Source organism: Halichoeres trimaculatus, unplaced genomic scaffold (genome assembly GCF_033239565.1).
Source record: "Halichoeres trimaculatus isolate MK-OKI-2021-1 unplaced genomic scaffold, fHalTri1.1 fHalTri1_scaffold_12, whole genome shotgun sequence".
In the NCBI taxonomy this organism is placed as follows: domain Eukaryota; kingdom Metazoa; phylum Chordata; class Actinopteri; order Labriformes; family Labridae; genus Halichoeres; species Halichoeres trimaculatus.
This window is the reverse complement of record NW_027437190.1, coordinates 21,021,009-21,046,293: the sequence shown is the minus strand read 5'-3', so window position 1 is coordinate 21,046,293 and position 25,285 is coordinate 21,021,009. Positions and strand designations below refer to the sequence as shown.

General features: G+C 41.6%; 1 protein-coding gene across 1 annotated transcript in view; it reads right to left on the bottom strand.

Moving 5' to 3' along the window:
• Nucleotides 1-1,601: 1,601 nt before the first annotated feature.
• znf804b (zinc finger protein 804B) overlaps nt 1,602-25,285 on the bottom strand; it is a 40,983-nt gene continuing 17,299 nt past the window's right edge. The window contains exons 3-5 of the mRNA XM_074684397.1: nt 15,755-15,892; nt 9,091-9,221; nt 1,602-6,255 (exon numbers count right to left, since the gene is read on the bottom strand). Coding sequence (XP_074540498.1) covers nt 2,367-6,255; nt 9,091-9,221; nt 15,755-15,892 — 4,158 coding nt within the window. The 3' untranslated portion in view covers nt 1,602-2,366. The remainder of the gene's footprint in view (nt 6,256-9,090; nt 9,222-15,754; nt 15,893-25,285) is intronic.

Below are 25,285 nucleotides of genomic sequence, written 5' to 3'. Positions count from 1 at the left end.
AATGATAAAAAGGCTTAAATTTTACCGTAAATGTCTGATAATGAGACAGATCTTGTGTGCTGTACTGTGGTTCTGATTTTGTCACTTTTTGTTTCCTTATTTTGAAAATCATCTTTTTGATTATACTCAAAGGTCAAACTGGACGCAAGATTGAAATGTTCTTTTTTAAAAAGATCCATTTGCTGATAAATAAGACTTTTTTCAAAGCAGACTTTTAAAACTAAACACAGTGTTTCAAAGGGCACCATGTTACTCAGAAAATGACACAATAAAAGTACTTTCACAGTGATTCTTCTTTTTCTAGAATAAATTGCTACATCTTGAAGATGTAATAAATGTCACCTTGACCTTTCCCTCAGGGCCTTAGGAACTTAAGGGTCAGTGTCTTTTGAAGATATTCACCAAGAGTTGAATCCCAGGAGCTGAGATTACTATTAGTGTAGTGAATAAGAAACTTAACTCAGTGTAAATTACTGTTTTAGTTACATCCACTGATGACAAAAAGCCCAGTCAGAATAGAATTGCAGTTCAAGGGCTAAAGGTCAAGGCTCCATGACTGTAGGATCCCTGTTAAGGCTTGAAGTGGCATTTTTGTAAACCAGAGTTTCAATTTCTTTATGTAGAACCTGATGCAACATGTTGTATGATCAACAGGACTCAGAGAAAATAAAAATGTTTACACTCAAGTTTAAATGTGACAGATTCCATTCATTTATTTATGTTTGCATATGTTGTATGGGGATAGTTCAGCTTTAATTTCAAATGGGATTGTTTGACGTACTGAGTGGTACCTGTAGACCCCATGGGGGATATAGTTTAGCTATTGCTGGTTATTGGGAAAAGGGGTGGAGAAGTGACACGGGTAATATCATTTAGCGATTTTGACAGCAACGATTACATGCTTTGTACTGTGGACACAAGTAGACACAGGAAGACCGGGGACTCTTAAGACCTATCTGGATCAAAGAATACCATTTGTGTCATGTAAGAGTCCACTGCTTTACCTGCTTGCTGGATGTTTTATTGCCTTTCTTTTATTTCCAATAGTTAATATAGAAAACCAAAACAGCCAAGTGGAAGAGTGTCTTCAATGTAAGTGTTAAACCTTTTTTTTGCATGGACATGTTTACTTCATCAAAAGATGACATGATGTGTTGGCTATTAAAGGGGAAATCTGAAATAAAATACCAAACTACAGCCACAACTGTGTCACCTGGATAACAATTAACATTTATTTCTAAAAAAAATATGTTAAACTAGAATGTATAAATAAGAGCATACACTCACGCCAATATATATGTTTGGGTTTGAAATCCTTAAAAGATGTGGTAAAGGTGACCCTGTCTGCAGCAGCTTCTGTGTTAGATCTTAATACAGTTTCCCAACATCCAACCAGAGCTGACCAAAATCCTTTGATGGTAACACAAATTCTTTTTAAAATTTCCTCAGCGAAAACTGTTTTCAAGACCATCTAATTACAAGATTCTGAATAATACTGCTAATGATAATATATGAATGAATAAATAGAATAAGTTGTAGTAATGAACCACTGGATGAGTGGAGAAAAAAAAACACGTTACAAGTTTAAGTTAAATCCATGTTTATTTTATTCTCTCCCATGATTCTAATAACATCATTTACTGTCAGAATATTTACACTACTGAGACAACACAGGTCTTTACATGTGTCAGATATGGAAATAAGCCGATGTCCTCCCACAATACATGAATTTGAGTGTGTTTTAGTCCAAAATAACCTCTATCTTACACACAAACAGTGTCCAGGAAGGTAAAAATATCTGTGCTATGCCCTTGCTCCCTTAAAACATCATTTATGTTTTTTTGAAAGACATTCTTACACTCAGATAACCTGTGTGAAATCGAGATAAGGAGAGAGTATTACCACTCGTTTCTTGGACCTATGTTTCTAGCATGAAGGCTACTTCAAAAGGCAGCTGCTCTGTCTGTGGTTCAGAGGGAAAGAGGGAGGATGACACGAGCTCAGCTTGTCTTTGAATAGCAGGTGCACCTTTCCCTTTATTGCAGGCCTGAATGAGGAATGAAGGAAAAAAAGCAAAGGATCAAAGTATGTTTTCCCACTATCTGCTGCACCACAGCAAAGGCTAGATGGAGAAACGAATTTTCATTTGAAAACAGTCAATAGCCAGGCTGCCTGTGTGTATGCATGTGTGTGCGAGGGCATATGTGAATAAAGTTGGAGTTGATGCTCGTAAAAGCACTGACACATCCCCATTTCAAATAACCGGCTTTTGTCCAAACCAAAAACTCCCTATCCCGCTCTCCCACTCTAACTCGTCTGTGTTGGCAAGAAAGATTAATAAACATGGCAGCTGCTCTGTGAAAAAATCACAACGCCTTCTGTTGAAACCTCACCGGCCATGCTCTGTCCATGAAAGGCTGTGGGTTCAGGTGTTGCAGGGTGACAGGTGAAAGTGAAGCAAGTGGGGTCGGGTGAAAAGTGGGCGATTGTGGTAGAAGAGGGATGGGGTGATGGGAGAGCAAGATAGAGGGGAACAGGGAGGATATGGAGAAGGGGGGGAGGTGAAGGTGATGAGGGAGGGTCGGTGGGTGCAGAGGGGGGAGGGACTGAGGAAGCTGAACTGGGTGAGGGTGGATGGCAGGGGAAGAGTTTGAGGTGGGAGAGGATGTGGAGGACTGGGGCAAGGACAGAGCTGTGTGTTGTAAAATGATATGATGGAGGTTTGACAGAGAGGGAGGTGGTGGTGGAGGGGGGAGGCTGGGGACTCCTAGGGCAATGGGTTGAGGGAAGTTCTCCAGTGGGGTCACATGTGGAAGTGGAAGACTGATCTGGTGGGTGTGCTGTGTTTGAGTTTGTATTGTGTCCATTTGAAGTGACTGGGTGTGTAAGGGTGCAGGTGTGAACTGTTCCTCTGAAGTCCCAGAGTTCTCTGTTTGTGGTGTTTGTTGGTAGTTTGTCTCTGTGTGTGGCTCTGCACTATCTTGTGACTTTTCTAGGACTTTCTGCATGTGCTTTCTTGCCTGCTCTTGCAGGAGGCGATATTTGTCCAGCTCCTCTGCAGTAAAGCTTATGGGAGGAACCATCCCTTCACCTGTTTGTTTCTCACCCGTCCTACTTGGCACCGAAGTCAAATTTGGTGAGCAGCCAGAGTTTGGCTCAACCATATCCAGAGGACAGTTTTTCCTGTTGATGGTAAGCTCCAGTTCACAACCCTTTACCTCCTTGTCCTCTTCTCCCTCCTTCTTCTTACTCCTCTCCAGTCCCTTCCACCTTCTGGATTTCCTTTGGATCGATGGTAGTTTCCCTATGAGAGGGAGAAGCAACATCCTTGATGGTTTCTGTGGAGGAGATTTACTTTGTGACTGTCCAAGGAGAGGTGCAAGATTTGATGGCGAATTGGACCCTTTTTGCACAGAGGGACTCATATCAGAATGGTTCATGTTGAGGCCTTGTATTGCAGGAGCAAAAGAGTTCCTCTGGGGTGAGGGATGAGAGAAAGAGCAAGAGGTAAGGCTGGAAGAAGAGGATGTAGGACTATCCTGCTTCTTTGACTCATCTGATGAGAGTTCTTGAGCTCTTGAGAAAGTTTTACCGGAACTGAAAGTCAATGCATCCATTGAACCTCCAGAGCAGGTACTGCTCCGACTCCACTCAAAGCTGAGCTCAGACATGCTGGTGGTGCTGCAGGGGCTGCAGGATCGTGGGCTTTGACATCTGTCTGCCTGTGTGTTGAGCGCACTCTGGGGGCTGTCTGCCTGTCTACTCGTCCACCACTCAGGGCTGGAGAAATGTCTCGAGCTCGAGCGTCTTGTGCCCGAACTCTTCCACACAAAGCTCGGGCTGTCTCTGCTATCTGCCCCTGTTCTGTATCCTGATGTGGATCTGTGTGTCTCCCAGTCCTCCCAGCTGTCACTGCTGCCCCAGGTCCATCTGTCCCAATCAACATCCTCTGTGCTCAGGTGTCTGCTTCTCTTTCCCCACCTGCTAGGACTTGGACTGAACCTTGCCACCTGATCCCACTCCTCTGTTTTCCCTCTTGATCTCCACCAAGGTCTTGACTCCTCACCGCCTCCAGGAAAGCTCCCTCTCATCCACTCCCATTGCTCTACATCAGAAATCCTTCCCCTGTCTCTGCAGCCCGATCGCCCTCCTGCTCTCCCGCTCCTCTCAGGCTGCTCCCAGACTTCTCCATGTCTCAAACTCTTCCTCTTACTATGAATGAATTTCCTGTCCCTGTGGAGGATTTTTCTCTTTCTAGCTGGGCTGCAACCACAGCTGTTGTCAGGGTAACAGCAGTCAATGAAACTCCTGGGGTTGCTATGGTGACCCCTTTCCCAAAACATCTTTGAGTTGCATCCTGGCGAGAAGGCGTGTACGGAGAAGTGAGACCGCCAGGGAAAAGTCTCAGTTTCTCCATCTCGCTGTCCTTCTCCCTTGGAGTGTCTGTCTGCTGTGTGTTTTCTGAGCAGGGAGGAGGCTCTGCGGTTCTCTGCCTTTGACTGGGACTGAGTGCTGTGGGTCCTGTGAGGCCCCTTTTTCCTGACAGAGACAGATACTGGTTCAGTCTCACATCTCCCCAAGAGACAGCTGCTCCCTGCTCCCTGCACCCTCCTCTTCCTCATCCCTCTTTGCCTCCTTCCTTCCCCCCAGTTCCCTCCAGCATCTCCTCTCCTCTCCCTGCCAGTTGACACTGTGGAAACAACACTCCTCACTTTGCACCTTGCTGATGGCTGCTTTTTTGAATCTTTCTTTTTCTCCCTCCTTTTCCTCTTCCCCAGCTTGTGTTTCTTAGTACTGGCTTTCTTTCTCTTTTTGTGTGACACTTCTGAGACACCCACGTACGGCTGTGCGGCACTGGCACACTCGCACATTGTCTCACTCCCACACTCACACCTGGATGGGCTGATGCATGTCCCCTGTGTGCCAGGCTGGATGACAGACTCTGATTTACAGCTCAGAGCTGTGATGGCTTTCTCCCTGATCCCTCTTGCACCCCCTAATCTTCCTCCCTGAGGATTCTGGGAGTTTGTGTCAGAGCTGTCACTGTGAGCAGGGTCAAATGGATGGGAGGCTGCCCTTGCGCAGTTCTCTATGCTTATCATGCATCTGCCTCTTTCTGGTGTTGTTTCTGGTGATGAAAGGTTTGTGTTCTTTAGGAACAGGTGTGCCTCTGCTGCTTCATCGACATGTTGCTCTGCCTTGAAATTTGCTGCAGCTTTTTCCCATCTTTCTACTCTCAGCCTTTGTTTTGTCTCTCTTTGTAAACAGGTATGAGCTTCTGGTGCAGGAATAGCTGGCAAACGTGGATTTGATTCGTCTGAGAGAGCACACAACTGATTTTGTTGTGACTCCTGCGGATCCTCAGCCAGTTGCTCTCGTCGCTGGGGATTTGAGCAGAGCGGGTTGCAGCTGTAGCAGATGTTTGGTTGAGAAATGGTGAACTTAAGCAAACTGACAGGCCATTTCAAATGCGTGGAGCCATCTTTACCCACCACTGACATGTACTGACTTTTCTCCCTCAACCCTTCTGTTTCACACTTTGTTTCTGTCTCACTTTCTGCTTTTGTTCTCCATATGGTCACCTGTGTTTGGGATGGCAAGAACAGCGATTCTTGGCTCTGATTATCAGGGCTTTCTGTGGGTGAAAGAGATTTTTCTTTCTCTTTGTCTCTTTTCCCGCACCCATCTTTTTCTTTGGGAGACTTATGGGAGACCAGCTCTGTGTCACCCAGCCTAACACTGTTAGAGGTGCACTTTTCACTTTCACCGCTTCTCTCCACGGCGTCCCCAATTTCCTTGTCAATATCCTCCATTATTCCCTTTATTCTTTCTTTCATTTGTTCCCTTTTCTCTCTCTCCTCCTCCTCCAGGTCCGAGAAAACAGAAGCAGAAGGCTCAAGTCTGGGCCCCCTGCGAGAGAAACAGAAGGACACCCCAAGCCTGCCTCCAGCTTTTCCTCGCCCAGATAGAGGTAGCTGGGGACACGAGCTCAGGCAAGACTGAGGATTCACTGCAGGAGGGTCTGCAATGGAAGTCAAGTGTGTGATCATTGGGGAACCTGCAGGAGCGGAGGGTGGGAGTGACAGTGACGGAGAACGGTATGGATCTTCTGGTTTGTGGGTAGGAGGAGGGGTCCAGGGTCTGTGGGCAGGGTTGAACAGTAGATGTTTGTCACTCCGACTATGGCCTTTTTGGTCTCCATCTTTATCTTGTTGCTTGACTCCATTTCTTAGTCCACAGATCCTTCCTGAGACTCTGCAACAGAAAACAATTAGTGCTGTCAGGCAATTCAAAAGTAATCTGGTTAATTACAGGATTTGCGATTAATTAATCAAATTAATCACATTTTAATCTCATATCTGCTTAAGGCCCCTAAATAAAGAATTTGAAGTCTAGGACAGTATAAAATTGTAGCGCATGACTGATCAAATGAATCCACGTAAAAGAGAAGATCTGTAAATCCACATTTTTTTCAACTGGCTAATATTAAAATGTTTCATGCTCATTGCCATTGACGGTGCGCAACCGTTTACTGCGTCTATAGAAGTAAATAATGTTTTTCAGCAGGGTGAGGCTGGGTCTGGTGGAGCTTGTCAATCAAAATCCTGCTTGTAAACCACTGTGAGTGAGAGCGGTGAGCTCTTTGGATGACAGATCAGCACGGATATGAGGAGAAGATGTGAGATGACAGATGCAAAGCGAGACGCTGCAAGTCAGAAAAGTTCAAGCAGCTCACGCTCGAACTGAGGATGTGTCGCAGGAGTTCAGAGAGAAACAGCGGCTCAATGGTGAGAAATGACGATGGAGATCATGGAGAGGATCAAAGGATGGAGCGCCAGACGTGATTAAAAAAAAGGATGTTTTCTCTGTCTATTGGATCAAAAATAGGAAGAGAGACGTAAAGAAAAGAGTTCACTCTAACTTAGTTTTGGTGTTTACATAGTCATAGGAAACAATATTATTTGGGTCTTGAAAGATCACTTAAAGGGATAGTTCAGTTTTTTTGAAGTGGGGTTGTATGAGCTCTATGTGACCACTAAGGACATTAGATACAGTAGAAAGTTGCCTCCTCTCCCTCAGTAAGACACAAACTGTAATCGATGGTGACAGTGTCTGTGGATGTTTCCTCTGTATTCCTTTCAGTCGCCATCTGTAGCAGCTCTTCTTCTTCTGTGTGCTCCGGTTCATACAGGTATCCTTTTGGTTCCAAAGTGAATGGAACTTCATCGTCGCTGTCATAGTCACTCATTTTGAATTTCCTACGCTGCCTCACAATCCTTAGAGTACAAACAAAAGAATTACAATACTTGATCAAACTTACACGAGGCTACAACCGGCGCCCGAAGCATAGCTTGTTTACATTCCCTACAGCTGAAAGGAGGAGGGGGGACGGAGCGCACTAGCGCTGCGCGGAAGGACACATGACCAGTTAGTTAGGTCCAGATAAATGTTTATATTTCCGAAGACTTAATGCACTGAAAAAATATTTTATGTAGCATACTCTTAAACTGTGGTATTACTTTTTGATTTTAGTTCTTGTAGGCAGAGAAAACAGCCTTTGAATATGGTACCGTCTCTCCCTGTTAGCATCTATTTCCTCGTCACCATCGATTACAGTTTGTGTCTTACTGAGGGAGAGGAGACAACTTTCTACTGTATCTAATGTCCTTAGTGGTCACATAGAGCTCATACAACCCCACTTCAAAAAAACTGAACTATCCCTTTAAGATGCACTGAAAGTGACTTGTAGGGAATGAGTTTTGCATTAATTTTTTTTAACACATCAAATTGCAGTGTAATAAATTACTCTAATTAACGTGTTTAAGTGACAGCCCTAAAAACAATACAAATGTGTTTATTAGTTGATGCTTTGGGCATAAATGGTTTACACTTTCTGACAAAATTGATATAAGGAGCAAATACACAGCCTGAAATGTTCTACAAATCAAAAAGGAAATTTGTTTCTAACTTTAAAGTACTATTGGTGGCAACTTATCCAATGAATTTATTTGCCTCAAGACTGAATAATCTAGTTTAAAAAATTGCAAACACAAGATGTAATAAATATAAATAATGACATGATATTAGTCTAAAATAATAATTTCAGGTTGGCAACTTAAAAATTTGATACCAATCTCCTTTAAACTCTACTGATGTGTTTCCACCAAGTGATCTGGTTTGTCAACTCCAGTCACTCTTTTTCTACATTTAAAAAAAAAAAAGATGTCCAAAACGCTTTAGTACAATTTAAAGTTCTCACAAAAAATGTGGGTAAGTGTTAGAAAATGTCAGCCTGTTGCAACACAACACATATAGTGAATAAAAACACTAGTTCTGCTTCTGACACAAATAGCCAATCGAAATTGAGCATTTATGAGCGATACCTGGGATGATCGATCAGATCTCAAATGGGACGTCTGCCACCCTTTGCCGCACTTCTGGATGTGCCTCTGTATATTACAGTGATTCTTTAAGCTGATCTACATTAGTTCAACTATAAGTTTGATAATAGAAAATAAGAAGCAGAAAAGAGGGTAGGCAGAGTTAAAATGACAAGAACGAAACAGCAAATAAATAACGGGATGAAGAAAGGGCATTATATTGGCAGTTGGAGAAATGCTGATCACATATCATCGCCTGATTATGGGAAAACACATTTAATTGCAGAGGGAAAAGGTGCAATCAAGTTGATGATTAGGTGAGGTATTGTTTTTTTCATCTGTTGTTTTGATTGCTTTAGGTGTGCAAACCTGGAGGCAAGTTTAATATTTAACTCGTTTCCCTCATTTTATTTATTTCTTTAACAGATAAACTTTTTTCTGTTCTTTTTATTAATCCCTCCATGAACTTCATCTATTTCTCATACAAATCATGTATGCTCACCAAGAATGTGTCAGCAGTCTATATTTATTTCACCTGTGGCCCATGTAGGACAGCTGAGTGCTTTCACCTCTTTGGATGCGTTCATCACATCTAAGAAACACTGACTGGATGTGATGCTCTCTAACCCCTCTGGATCATGCCCCTGGTCTCAGTGCATACACACACATGCACATGCACACACATGCACAAATACACACAGCCACTCACCGTTGAGTCTCCTGTTGCAGCTGTGCGAGCTGATGCAGACGCCTGAGAGCCTTCTCCTGTTTGCGCTGATCCTTCCATGACTTTGAGGCCACATTTCGAGCAAACTCTCTGTGCTGGAGCTCCTTCAGCCTCTGCAGGAAATGAAAATGAAGTTTAGGATAGAGAGAGACAGAGCGAGAAAGACAGAGATGAAACAAAAAAAAGTATGTGGAGGGCAGGGGGCAGCAAGACAAGAAGAGAGGGAGAGATTAGTGTTAGGAGGCTCTCCACAGGCAGCTGTCTTTCAGACCACACACATCATACAGCAGCATTTGCAGATGTTCTCCTCCAAAGCTCATGTCCAATTAACTCCATTCAGCCTGGAAGAAAGCCTCTTTCCTCCAACATGCAGCTTGAGAGCAAACACAACCAGACTGGTGAATGGTAGATTACAGACACAGTAGGGGAGAGTGACGAGAGTGATTTAATGATAATGATGCTCCTTCCACTGACATTTCTCAAATATTCAATCCTTCATCAGTCATCACAGTGTGGTTCTGGAGGACTGGTACTTCAGTGACATCTGCTTTTACGAGCAGGCAACAGTACATGTCATCAAAACACGAAAACGTGGCCACTTGTCGTTGGCAAAATAAATATTTGAAATGAAAAAAGCCTGAGACTTATTCTCCCAAAATGCTAAATGATTTAATCTGCTGAGTGTTTTGATAGATTTATAACATGACTTAGAAATGCACTAAAGTAAAAGTGATTTGATTTTGAGTAAACTGGTGAGCGTCAAATGCAATAAGTGTGGAAGAAAAAAAAAAACAATTAGCCCTGCTGTGCCAGCGTGCATGTGTATATTTTTGTGTCTGTTGGTAAAGGTGTGCCAAAACTCCCAGGGAAACAATGATTCATGCTTCTCTCTTCGGTTTCCTTTTCTGTCACACTTTAATCCCCCCTTTATCCAAGCTGGGTAAGTGTGTGTGTGTGTGAGTGTGTGCATGCATATTGGTGTGTCTAAAGGCTAAGGAGGGACTAAAGAGTTTTGAAATAGCTGCAGTATCATGCCCCACTATCTCCTCGCTTGCTCACTTCTCCGTATATTTGAGCTCCCTCATTGTGCAACCCAAGCATGGCGTCTGAATCCAGGATTCGTTGTTTATCTTACATATTTGAAAACTTATCCTGTAGTAGAAATTGCAACAGGATTACACCACCTTCACTTTTAGATTATGTTAGGCTATTATCCACCCCTTACAGTTCGTATCGCACACACACACACACACACACACACACACACACACACACACACACACACACACACACACACACACACACACACATGCACACATCAGATTAGCTCCTCAGACATCAGATTTATTTATACACTCCCTCTCTTTCACACCCAGATCTTGCGCTGGAGCTGACAGTCTTCAGGTTAATCTCTGCTGAGTCTAACACAATCGTGTGTCTTCTTACATTATCTCTCGATGCTTACCATCCCACTGTCAGCCTGCTGAAGACAGCGTTAAGGACATGCCAGGAGTTCCTTAAACATTCATGATGTACAGTAGAGGTGCTTGTGCACAGAGGATGTGTGTAAGTGCTTGTGCGTGTTTGTTGTCGTACACGGCATGAAGCTTGGAGGACCTTTGATGCCAAACTCATTCTATGGGAAATATTAATCATGTTCAAGCAGAGAGGCATGCATAATGAACCGCTGCGGACAGAGCTAGGAGAGAGGAAGAAGAAAGGATCAGTGGTTGTATTACAGCAGCCTGTGGCAATGACTAAGAGCGAAAGGAGAGGGGAGAGATGGAGGACGGAGTGAGTTTACAATAGATGGAATATATGAAGATGAATTCTTCTTCCTTCCTCCTGCATTTGCACTCGCTGTGTATTGTTCTCTCTTAAAAACAGGTCCCACTGCAGGCAAACCTGTAGCTATATTTAGAGCCAAACAAAATACTGCACGCTGAACCGTTTTTCGCTCAGCACACTGAGCAGAGCTATATTTCCGGTACCCATTTTAAAGTACAAAATAGTTTTGTCTTCAAAAGTGATGCCATGTCCCTTTCAGCAGGGATGCTTTATCACTGCCGCTCTCCAACATGCCAGTCTCACTATGTGCTATGAAGCTCAATCCATCTGTCAAAGCCTGGATCAATATTCCTTTAGATGTGTTAAGGAGCGCTCAGGCTGAGGCAACTATATGAGTCAGGGTTGATTCACATCCACCAGTGCCGCTGAATGAGGGATGGTGTATTCTTAGCTTGTGAGGGGCTATGTTGATGGGCTGATTGCCTTTTTATTTAAATAAAGGAAGTGTAATGCCGATATAATGAGTAATTTCAGTAATCAGCCGTAACTGCTGATAAAGTGCAGCATTCAGACATGTTTATCCTTGAATCGATGACAAGGAAAGGAGACAGACCAAAGCAATCAGCTTCCATCCATTCTCCAAAGCTAATACTCCTGCAGGGATGCTGTCTTCTGCTAGAATTTCAACTGTTGGCTGCTCGCTATGCTGTGTGTGCATACATGCTTCTATGCGTGTGTGTGTGTCTGAGTGTGTGCGTGCGTGCATGTGTTTGGTGTGTGTGTCCCTGCAATGCCAGTGGCTACTGTCAGCTCAGTGCCTCATGCAGCTCATTTCATGCGCCTGCCGCTGGCTAAAACAAAGCATTAACATTGGCCTGCAGTTGCTTCAATTCATTTTCAAAGAACAATGACAGTGAAGGAACAGTTTTATTTAATGTTTATTTCATGTTGAACAGTGTGGGCGTTCTGAAGTGGGAAGCGGTTTGGCTCGGCCGAGAGATTGCCTGTGTTTGATGAAGAGTGTGTGTGTGCTGCATGTCTGTATGTTCTGTGTGTGTGTGTGTGTGTGAGTGTATGTCTTGGCATGACAACAGATAGCTGCAGGAGAGTGTGCTATCAGCCGAACCTTCAGCTTGTTAGTCCAGAATGGAGGTTGTGTATAAGAACGGATGTGAAAGCAGAAGGCAGGAGGAGACCTGCTGCCGGGCCTTTTCCTAATGGGCCATTGGCCTCATCCTGTCCAAACTGTAATAATAGAATCATACTTGAGCTCTGGCTAATAGTGCTGTGCGGAGTATTTATTATTTGTTTATTCATTTGTAGAATAAAGGGGGTTCTTTGGCAGCAGCTCTGTTTTTAAACTGACATAAAATAACTTGAGCAAGCTGAGCTAACACAGGGAATGTGGAGCATCTTTCAAAGTTATGCTTTAGGTTTATTTTGAGGGGGAGTAAGCGCTGTTTGTCCTCAGCTGCTGAGTTCAACTTCACAAGAAGAATGTTCTTCAATTTAAAGCTGGAATCTGGCTGCCCCTTTAACATCAATCTTTGTTTTTGTTTTAGCCAAAGGATGGATAAACAACAGCCTATCATCCTAAAATTTTACAATCGTTTAAATTTAAGGCTTCAATCCTCTTAACTAACTTTTTCTTGTTTTATTGCTAGTTACTCCAATATGTATGACTTTGCACTTGAAATTTTGTGAGTATACATTTATAATCATACAACTTTTTCGGTTATGATTCTTTTTCTTCATTTTTGAAATTTTACAAATTTATTCTTGAAATTTTCTTCATGAACCTATCCCCCACCTTTTTTTTTTTAAACAACCCAGTCATATTTATTGTAACTTTATCAATTGTCAGTTGATTTTGTCATGCCCAGCTGAAAAACAGGATGCCTTGCTTCAATTACCTTATGCTTACATTTTTCTCCAAATTTGAAACATGGTGACTAATTTCAGAACTTTTATTGTTGGATTTCAAAAAATGTGTCATTTCCAAAGTCTGTTGTGTGTTTGGAAAGATGTTTTTAGGTTTGCACTTGCTGCTTGGAACTGTGTACTCACTGATATGCAATTACAAACTACATACAGTTAAGATAAATGTTTTGACAACAGTGAATCTCTTTGATCTAGATTTTCTATGTGCAAGTGTTTCAGTTTATTATTTCTTTCTTTCTTTCTTTCTTTCTTTCTTTCTTTCTTTCTTTCTTTGTGTACTATATGCGTCAGTGCTGTTGGTAACCTCATTTTCAAGAAGGCCCTGGTTACAAATGGCAGTATGGCAATAGAAATATCCTTTCTTAGTTGAGTTGAAATAAAATGTAAAACCGACAAATAGTAAAAAACATCTTGTGCATTTGGAGCAGGCCATTTTGAAAGAGCACCAGAGTAAGTTTTGAGTTTTGATCTTCTCTTACAGAGAGGTCCATCAACCTTTAACATGAGTTAAATCACTGTTGTCTCTGTCCTTGAAATACTATTAAGCAAATAGAAAAACACATTTGCTCACTGTCTGTATGACATAAAACACACAACATGTCCTTACTTGATCCTGGTGAACAATTTTCAGTTTAAACCAAGTTCCAATGATGTCTAAAGACAAGGTTCTGGCTTAAAAAGTGAAAAGCCTTTACTGACTAACTGACCATTTAGGCCAGATTTCACTTTAAAATCTGCTCCTGTCACAAAGGTCATCCCTCATTCAGAAACGTGTCAATGGCGGTTTTATTCAGAGTCACACACCACCAGTTGGACTTAACACCATGACCTCTATATCCATAGTGGTGTCCTGATCATTTTTTTTTGCCCCCTTCCTGATTATTTAGTATTGAGTACCGCTACCATGTACAAATCTGATTTTTGTATTTGCAGAAATAAACAAGTAAGAAAGTTAAGCCGCACTGTTTTTTTTTTTCTTTTTTTTTTGTTAGCGATAATGAATAGTAGAAGAATAAACACATCTTGAGCTGATTATGTCCATTTAACCTAATCCAACTAATTCTGATGTTAGAACCCGCCGGTGGGATCAAAATAGCACTTATTTTTTAATAACTGTTATCTGTTGAACAATTTTTCCAATCCAAAAACTGAAAAAAAAGAAAAAAAAAACTGGCTTAATCGTCAGGTTGACACATTTCCGAGGGTACCCGAATATATCGCATGAAGTCGGCAACACGTCCACACATGCCGGGAGATTGAATCACAAACGCAGAGAATTTCATGTCTACTTGAAAATTTGCAGAATATAAGCCGTTTTCTGGAGCTTAAATAAAAAACAAACAAACAAACAAGAAAAAAACTTATTCTACACTTTTTATGGCTTTCAACAAGCCCTGTATGATGGACAACTTGTATGCAATACAGTACGCTAAAGTCAGAGGCTTCCCTGAATGCACCTTTCCCGAGACAGGGCGAAACTATGAACTCAACGTGCTTCAGTAATGTTTTCCCCCTCAGGGAAATGTTTATTTTGCTACAAACCGGTGCACAACTTTGACTAAACCCGAACCATTCCAAACCGGAAAGTTAATTAATCAATCTAGAGTGCTGCAAGGCTCAGCAGAAACACAGGCATACCTCTGCTGTCAAAGTTATCGCATCAGGTCAAAATCACCTTGCATGTTACCACGGACTATGCTGTACAGCTCCTGTGAAGCAGGATGGCGTACACTTGCGTCCCATCTTCTCTGAGCGCTTTGGACGTCGGAAACAGCGGTGCAGTCTTTCCTCTGTAAGTGAACTTCGTTGCATGTTGTTTCAGGGTATTTTGGTTGCATTGAACGCCTCATGGAAAGATCGTAGTGCATGAATGTGGCTGTTGGACTGTTTTCACTTTCTAGTTTAACATATTTCCAAACGGCTGACGTTGAAGCCACGGACTTGTGAGTGCCTAGCTAACACCGCTGTGCTTGTTTGTGTTCGCCTTTTGAGATCGCCTTATATGTCCCTTGAGAGTTACCGTACAGTGCTGTTAACTTTACAGCGCCCCGTGATATCTGCTTTAGAGTGTAGCTCTGGTGTGTAGGATCATTGTTGCACGAAATAGTAAATAATCACTGGGCTTTTTTGCTGCTCTCAGTTGGACTGAGAAAATAATACTTCATTTGCTTTTGACTACCAAAAGATATTGCGAAATCGGGGTAAGGAACGCAAACAGTTGTCAGAAGAACAGAGAACATTGTGGATAGCTAAGCTTTGCTTTGAGCGGTAATTCACGGAAATAAATAGTTTATAAGTAGAACTCAATATCTTTGAGGTGACTTTTTGTAAAGTGCCGCAAAGTGAGCCTCTCCCAAAAGAAGCGGGATTTTGAGAATGTCAAGCTCTACTTCTTCGATGTCAGCCACAGGATCTTCAACAGTGATATCAAAGTACTTGTTTTATATTGTATTTACAATTAAATTGTATTTCAATCTTAAATTCTTAAAAAAAAAAAAACATTTTTAAATCAACATTAAAAGTCCAAAACTAAAAATAAAAAAATTCAAACATTTGCTTATTGTCGAAGTGAAAAACCTCTCTAAAAGTGTTGTGACTAAAATGCCCCTGTGTGGATACAGTTTGTGTGCACATCTGTTTTGAGATGAGCTGTTGCTGTTTCACTGCTGTTTATGTGCTTGTAAGAGATGATGCGGTTGTCACACTTCTACTGTTACCTGCTGGTAAACTGTACCCAATGGGCAGACTGACATGAAAGTTTGAAAAGAGCTTTCCATCATCACACACCTATTGCTAACACATCCCAGTGCAGTGATCGGAGATGTTAAAAACATACCTGCCAACTTGTAAAAGCCTGGTTTGCGTACTGTTACACAATATGTGTGTTGTGGCTATAGTACATGTGCATTCGGTGTACCTGTTTGTGAGCATGGTCGTAGGAATTGATGTGGTTGTCAAACTCCTGGTGTCTGAGGTACTGCTTGTGACACAGCTCGCAGTAGAAAAGAGCCTTCAGATCCTCCGCTGAGCAGCCCAAAGTCCTCTCTGCTCGCTTCTACAGAAAAAGAGACCAAAATGAGAGAGAGAGAGGGTTGTGATAGTGGCGTAAACAGACAGAGACATAAACAGTTGGGAGAAGATGGAGAGCAGGAAAAAGGGAGTTGGAAGAAGGGAGGGGGGTTGAAAGAATGGCAGATTGTTAGCCATTTAGAGCAAATCTGCATCCCAGAGACATCAGCAGTAATAGCCTCTACATGTGCTCTGCATAAAACTGTTAAACGGCATCCCATTAAAGCACCCCGTACTTTCTGCTGCTGTAGCTGGAGGTTGGACAAAGGCATTGAAAGGCTGTGCTCTTGGCAACTTGAGCCTGGGGACACATTTAATACAGCCACTATAATAAAAACCTGTGTTTGTACTGTAATGGCAAATCGTCCAAAGTTTGACTGCAGAGAGAGCGGCCATCGTGCACGACAGACAGCCGGTCAGAAAAACGGCACAACTTTGACCATTATGTGCCAGAACAACAGCGCATGTAAAGGAGCAAAAGTTCCAGAAAACAATACACGCACACACACAGTCACACAAAAGTGTATAAATAGCACATGGGCAGACAAATACACACACATGTGTGTACTGAACAAATGGCACATGGTCCTCAGGGGATAAAATGCTTGTCGGCATGCTCACATCAGCCTTAGGGTTTCTGGTCCTGAAACATGCACACTGTTGTGTACAATAGATGTGTGTCCTTATGTGTGTTGAGATGTGTGTGTGTTTGTGTGTGCGTGTGCATTCATGCCATGCTCTGCTTCAGAATGTAATTTCCCTGAGGCTGGGGGCTGCCAATAAACACTATTGAATTCTGTTCTACACTGACATGATGGGAATTTAATTTGGGGTTGTCACTTCTTTCTTTCCCTCTCCATTTCTTTTCTGTCCCTGTGTCCACTCCCCAGCTTTTTCTCTCTCCCCCCTTTTCTCTTTTCTTTCTATCCAAGCCTTTCTTTCCTCCTCTTCCAACTTCCACATTCTCTCCTTCCCTTTATCTCCTGTTTTATCCCCTCTATTTGGCTGTTTCGCTCTTGCTGGTGCGCTCCTTTTTCTGTTTGGTGAGCCCTGGGTCATGTGGTGACAGAGTCTATTGGCCTCAATTTGCTTCAGTAATATGCCTGCACACAGAAGCAGAGGTGAGTGGGAAAGAGAAGGGGGGATAGGAAGACTGCAAAGAGGAGAAGTGACCCCTGAGTGCCCTCTCAGACACACACATGCACACCAACATCTCAGTTCTATCATTGCAGCAGCTTCTAATAGCCCCTGTTGTGCATGCCTTCACTTTCTCCAGCTATAAAAGTTACACTCAGGTGAGCCAGGTTTCTCATCTCAGTGAGTGAAAAGGAGTGAAGAGGAGTGCAGGCTGACAGGACTCTCTTAAGCTCAAATCAACACAAAGGTAACTAATATGGATTGATCCTGAGTTGCTATGTGTACGGTATCGATCGGCCTCACAGGCTTAAGTCACGACCAGGAAATGATCCAATCACAGTGAGCGCCATTCCTGTGAGTGCTTGCCGGGTGATGAGATTGAGATAATGAATCCTGTGTATTTGTCAACCTTTGGGCTTACACAAGATTACAGGAGCTGTGTAAGTGCTCGCCGTCGACTCACTCTCATTATACAGCGTGTGTGTAAATGTGGGTATTTTTGTGTGTACTTGCCTTTCCTCCCCTCTAACCCTTTCTTCTCACTTTTCCCGGGACTGTCAAAGTAATTATTTTGAACAAGGAAAAATGTCGACGGAAAGATGGGAGTATGTGTATGAGGGAAGGTGTAAATGAATGAAAGCAGAAATGTGTGTGTTCATGTGTTTGTGTGTGAACTCAGGAATCATTTGTTTATGTCAGAAGGAACCTTGACAAGCGGTACCCCATTTTCCTGCAGAATAGTGAAATCAAACATGAGAGCCTTCATTTGTACAGACCTTATCTGACTTTTACCCTTACACACCAACACAGAATGTAAAGGCGCACACAAAGGTACAATAAGCACAAACACTCATTTATGCATGCACAGTTGCGCTCAGTCTGTCAACCTGATACAGCAGTGCTAAATTAATCTAGACCTCAATTTACCTCACTAGCATAAATCTGTTTGCAGAGAAAGCACAAGTGATATCTGCTGCAACCCTGAATAGACAGTGATTGTTTGCATGATTATGTGTGTGAGCGTTTGTGCGAGGCTCTGAATGTGAATGCTTTTTTTTTTCTTCCCTCTCCTTTACTCCTCATGCTTATCCTCAATTTGTGGGAGAAGTGCCATGTTATCCCTCTTCATAGCTGAAATTATGCCAACAAATAAGAGTGTTTATGAGCCATAGCCGGGGTTTCAGACACACAACCATGTTATTCAATGTCTTAAGCTTGTGTGGAAATGAACCGGTCACGCTTAAAGTGTTTTTACACACGTGGTCTGTCAAGGCTTGAGAATGTGCGCATTGGAAACTAATGATACACAATATATTCATGTGAAAATCCTCAGAAAGGAAAAAAAAAACATGGTCCTCTGAGAAATCTCTCTGAGTTTCTGCAGATAGAAACTGGGGGCACCTTTCTGATGCAATCACTCTGTCATTGCAGTCGTACCTATTCAAGTGCCCTCTTGGTTCTTTTTGGATGGCTGCTTTTTATAGCACATAAAATCCCAAATATGATTCGTTTTAGCTGCAAGTTAGCGCACATAATGTTATGGAGAGTTCAGATGAGTATAACCACAAGTTTTCTATAATCCTCTGTCTGGTAATTTGGGGATTAAGCCTGCTGATCTTCACAGAAATCTATAAACATTCCACAGTGCAGTGTTGTAGTACTGGAGCCCTGACTTTCAGGACGTGTGACTCACAGAACTCAGACTTGGAAGAGGACTCAAGCTTTGGCTGTTTTCAGACTAAGATAGTGGACTTGCACTTATTTGATTATCGAGAGCATTTAATCGTTTTTTTTTTTTAATCTTTTATTAGGCTTTCATTTTTTTTTTGTCTGGTCTGGAGTGAGCTTATATCTGCATGCACATGATGTCTTGTTTGCTGATAGCTTAAAGTAAAATACACAGTCCAATACTACATTATCAATATATTGTCATCCTGAGGTATGTGATGCAATAACCGATATGAGGTGACTGAATATCAATATTTTACTTGAATAAATGTGGGGCTATGAATAGATTTCCATGCCAATTCAGCCCACTGCATCACCACCATAGACTGTATATAGAGTGGCCAGCATGGCTCCGCCATTTATCATTGTACGGTTTTGAAGCCAAAATACCCCCATCATAGGCACAGCCATTAAAGCAGTTGTGCAGCCAGAGTCTGTGCAGTAGTGACTGTGAAGGATTCTGGGAGAATCTGAGTGGAGCTGGGTGTACCTCTCGACATATTTTACAATCCCCGAAAAAATATATGAGAACTGCAGCTGTCAATCATCTTTAAATGTGACGTTAAGCCTTGTTTTTAACCTCGTATAACTAATGAAAATAAAACTTTTCAGGAAAAACAGGACTTGAATACAAGCCAGCCAAATGATATCTTCAAATCACCACAACAATCGGACGTGAGTAACATTTCTATGAGGCGTATTAATTTTTTAAAGTTTGACCACAGCCCATCTGGAATGGCTGGAAAGCCATTTTTACCTATACTGCAGCCAGCCACCAGGGGGAGCAGTTTTTGTGGAGACTTTCACTTCGAGCCACCCAAATGACGTACATTTTTTTAAAGTCTATGGTCACTACTTAGTGATTCCGTGTGGTGGTATATGTGACTTGAAAGGAGTTGAAAGTCTCTTGAAAGTCCCAAGAAGTTGACTGCATCACCAGAAAAAGACAGTGAGATGTCAGACATCATAAAAGGCGCTAAAAGATGGAGTAATTAGGGATGTCTCAATATTACATTTTCACTTCCGATACGATACCGGTACTGCAGCATTGAGTATTGGCCGATACCGATATTAATCTGATACGATATCAGCATTAAACATGTATACTTTTATTACTTATTTCGTAGTATGTCTGTCATGTTAGAAAAAGCTTGATTGAGTGATATTATTCAAACAAAGAACAGCAGTCAGCAGCAGTAGGTATGAGGAAAAACTGACCCATTCATTATTAACCAATGGGTAACAGAAACTGCTTGTATCGAAGATTTTAGATGCATTCTGATACGATACAGATACTTGTTTTTTTGCTGATATTGGACCGATATCCAATATCAATATCGGACTGGGACACCTCTAGCAGTAATAACTGACATCACGGCAGATGTAACTGTAGCTCTTACAGGTATGGGTTAAGGTCATAGACTGTATAATATATGGACATAGTCTCCCTGGATGTCACATTTTAGGTATGGAGAATTGAAGACTTTTGGTGGCCGAATGCCAGACCTATCAGTCACCTGAGCTGTGTTTCTGGTTGGGCAAACTCATGATCATAGTATCTTCTTATCAGTTGAATTTAAAAAAAAATTACACCCGTACAGTTTGTGCCAATAGAAAACATTGCTTTTGAGACCCAAGCAGTTTTTTGAACAAGGATGTTTATTAATGCTAATAAAACCCACTCTATTGGTTTGTTGTGTATGTGGTTTTGGGTCCTTCTTCAGCCAACCCCAAGTGGACACTTAAAAAATTGCAGTTGAAGCATTTCTGCAAATGCTTTATATTTTTAGACTGGGGCTTGGTTCGTGGTTTAGGTTTAAAGTTTAAGCATAAAATGACAACAGGGTCACATACACAGGCTGGTGATGTTGTTTTAAAGGTTGAAGGTAGTTTTGAGTTTTACTGGACAGCTGCAGTGATCCAGGTCCAGTCAAAAACAGTGCATCTGCTCATGCATGACACACAGGGCTGTTCACTTTATTGATAGACAAAACGGATTTTAACATGCTGCATAAACAGCATCTGTTTGTTGTTTTCCACAACACAGATTTAAAGTAAGTGATTTGTTTAGTGATAAAGATAATCCACTCAGACAGAATAACACCTGCAAAGATATTTCATTCACCCCTTTGTTGTTCTCTTCGACCAAAACCCACAAAACTGCCAATTGTACAGAAATACAGGTCACACTGTACTTTGCTTTTACTCAAAAATGATAAATTATCTCATACTTTGGAATAACTTGAAGATGTATGACTCCAAATCAAAATATAAAGAAATATCCAAGAAAAAAACACTTTGAGTAAAAATTTCCAAATTTTTTTCAATGTACATGGTTTTAAACACAGGGAAAATTAATGCTTTTTTCATATGAAGCCTAAAAACATAATGTATGATATTGTTGATCATGTAAATTGCCGTTCAATTTTCCCATCATTTGTTATGATTACAGCAATTAGATAAAAATAGCATTTAGCTACTTATACTGTACTTGAGCTTAATAGTTCCACTCGTCTCACTGGTCACCTTCTGGCTGGTAGTAATTAAATATTGAACAGCATTTTCATGGATGGCCGGACTTAACCTAGAGCGAGTGTGAGGGAGGACTTCTGGAGCCAGCAGACTTTACTGCACAGGCACTCTGACACAGCTTTTTGAGAACAGTGTGCTTGCTCCAGTTGATGAATTTATTGTTAATGTAACAGGAGAGACAGATTGGCAATATATCAGAGAAGGATTGTTTAAAAGATCAAACATGTGGGATTTCACTGTGGTAGGAAACGGTGGTTTTATCTGACAAAAGAGGCAGAGGAGATAAATATAAACAAGTTTCTTTGAACTACATGAAGTGCTAGACACAAAATGAATATGATCTATAAATAATGCATTTTAAAAAAAATACTTGTGCAGGGAAGTACACAAATAATTTTTGTCGATATTGTCTTTACACTTTTAGCTCTCCTTTTTTTCACTTAAATAAGGATGTGTGGAAAACTAACTGAGGATAGAGAGCACTTAAGTACCATCTCTAGCATCGTTTGCTAACCATCCTGGCTTGGACAAATTGAGATGAAACTGATCAGATGTGATAATTGTTACCAGGACTGCAACGCCAGTTTTAATTGCAAACTTGGTTCGGTATCAAAATCAGATCATATCCAAAGTAGCAAAAAATTAGGCCATAATGACATTCAGCATGCATAATAAAATCTACAGAGTGAGAGGAAGAGAGCCCAGTAGAGAGATTAATCGTAGTAACAGATTCTCTCTGTTCAAATATATTCACTTTTACTAAAGAGGACTTGTACTGCAGGAGGGGGAGGCATTTCCAAAAATGTTAGCATATTGACAAAGACACAAAATAATACATGCATCCTTGTTGTAAAGATAATATCAAAACCGCCCACTTGTTTCTAAATGTGTTTGTCCCAATGGTTTTAAATAGGTGTAATGCTATTTTTCTATTTGAAGAGAAGAGAAGAGAAGAGAAGAGAAGAGAAGAGAAGAGAAGAGAAGAGAAGAGAAGAGAAGAGAAGAGAAGAGAAGAGGAGGTAGACATATGTGAATTCAGAGAACTTCTAATTGCTCCTGTGCCTTCCGAGAACAATTCAATAAACAATTCATAACTGTTTATCAAGCCCAATTAAGCCTTTAATTATCTTCTGCTATAATTATCACTCTAACTTGGCCACTGTAATGAATAGAAACAGTTCCATTTGTGCTAAAAAAAAAGCTAATTCCATAAATCTGTTTGCCTCTCGCTCTTCCTCTCAGTTTTGGTCTATTTGCATGTATGTGATGTCTTGTTTTCTTCTCTGCCGGTCTCTGAAGAGGTTCTCTGATTCTGTGTGTTTGACACACGTGTGTTCACACATACACAAGAGGAGAGTCTGGCAGTGTGACAGTCTGATGATTTCTGGCCATTCTTCTGTAGCTAATGACAGCTGACCTGAGGGCTAAGATGCTTGTTACTGTAATGACCTGCAGATCTCAGCTTCAGACACTCTTTCACACACACACACACACACACACACACACACACACACACACACACACACACACACACACACACACACACACACACACACACACACACACACACACACAAAGACATGCTGCCAACCTGATATCTGAGTGTTAATGAGGTGACATTTGCAGCCCTAATGCATCTCCCCAGACTGTCTTTAATATCCCTCCACGGCCAGCTTACGCCACATTTATCCATCTAAAGAGTGTGTGGATGTGTGTGTGTGTCTCTGTGTTCGCGTGCAAGCATGTGAAACCATCTGATTGTGTTTGTAGATCTTTGTTTGCTCCAGATCATTAAAGCCAGACAAAAGTACTGCTTTGATAAGTACATGGAACAATAGAAGCCAGAGCCACAGATGTGTTGACCACTGATACAGTTGTTATGCTCTTTATACAGCCAACAGAACAGATGTGTAACCACCATTCAGCCATGTCATGTTACACACTGCCAGCTCTGCAGAGGAAACACCGCATTGGTTATGACTCAGAATGTGAGAATACATGATGGTACAAATGTGCTCCAAACCCAGACTCAGGTGGTTCCTGCCTCAATGTGTTTCTGTATGAACAACAGCCACTCCACTGTGAATCACTGATTTTTGTCTAACTCTTATCCTTTTACTTGTGTTTTGTTCAAAATATGAAAAAAGTGTTCCATCTCTCAGTGACCTTTAAAAATGAAGCAGCATGCAGGTAACAAACAGAATAAATAAATGATGAAGACATTAGATTTGCTAATTTTCCCTGTGCTCTTTGTTGCCATGTTAAAATGAGGAGCCCTTTTCCCAGAGATTCATCCTGAAACTGACGGTCCTAGAACAGATGTTTATTTAACATTTGAACTTAAATCCTGTTCCCCAGTTCGGACTATCCCTCTGTAGGGGGCTTGGATAGGCCATATCTATCTCACTGCATTAAAACTCTTTTCTTTTTATTGTGTGAGCCCTTTACTTGCCATTTGGCATTAGAAATAGAACAATAGCCATCAGTTTAAGTGCCAGCCCTCATCTGTAAAAGCAACACTGATTTAGAATTGCACTTGGAAGGAATTGGGGACACAAAAAAACAAGTTGCAGAACTAACTATCATGTCTGGTACTGTGGGGGCTGAAATAACCTGATTCTTTTGGGGCTGGTGGTCTTGTGGATCAAGTGCTGACCCCATACATAGAGGCTCTAGTCCTTGTCACAGTGGCTGCTGGCTGGATCATTTGCTGCATGTCTCCTCTTGCTCTCTACTCCCCCCCTGTCTTTTTCTAAAAAACAAAAAATACGACTGTAAGATAGCCGATTTGCCTGCAGTTCCTGTTATTCAAAAGAAAGAAAGAGTGAGAGAACAAATGCAGATATTTGTCTCAACCCAGCCTGCATTTAGTCCTTCCTTCTCTGATGGTTCATTTAATCTTTTCCCAGAAGAACTCCAGTACTTCCAGGGTTCTTTAAGTTGATGGACCATTTTTAATTCTGACATTTAAAGAAAGATTTTTGGTTTTGCCTTCTGTATTTTTATACAATGTGTCATTCTTAAATAGCCTCTTTAGTTTCACCCTCACTCTTTGGCTTATCAACATCTTTTACAGTTTCAACAGGGGCTGTGGTCAATCTTTAAAAAATTAATACTCCTCGTAGAAATGTTTCTCACGTCCGATTGTTGTGGTGACTTGAAGATATAATTTGGCTGTCTTGTATTCAAGTCCTCTTTTTTCTGGAAAGTTTCTTTTTCATTTGTTAAACGAGGTAAAAAAACAAGGCTTTACGTAAGGTTTAACGATGATTGACAGCTACCGTTTTGCGTATTTTTTTCGGGAATTGTAAAATATGTCGGGAGGTAGAGTCAAGAAATGATTAGACTCTCCAAAGAAAAATAATAATTATTATCTTTGTCACCCAGCTCCACTCAGATTCCCCCAGAATCCCTCATTGTCTTTACTGCGCAGACTCAGGCTGCATCTGCTTCGAGTGGCTACATCTGTGACGGGGGTATTTTGGCTTCAAAACTGTATGATGATAAATGGCGGCGCCATGCTGTCCACTCTAGATACAGTCTATGGTTTACATGGAAATAGCGTTTTAGCCAACCTAAAATGCAAACTTTAAAAAAAATGGCCTCCAGAGTGGAATTTTTCTGAAATGCTGCCGGCACCGTTGCAGTGTAAACAGTAAGCCAGCGTTTTTAGTGAAAACGCTGACGTCACACTATGCTTCGCGCGAGCGCATACTACAGGAAAATTGTACCGATTGCTGGGAACTACCATGTTGTGCTTGTGCTGCCGAGTGTGCTGTATCTTCTGACCGTCTCTCAACAAAATGTGGATCTGTTGCTCCACTTCTCCCTTAGTATTCCCCAATACACCAGATGATCGACTCAACTCTACTTTGGGGGAGATCTCCCAAAAGCGGCTTCTGGACAAGACAGTTATAGCACCACCAACAGGCCTGGCATGTTTACTACAGTCTTTTCAGTCCCTCAGTGTTTCTGTGTAAAC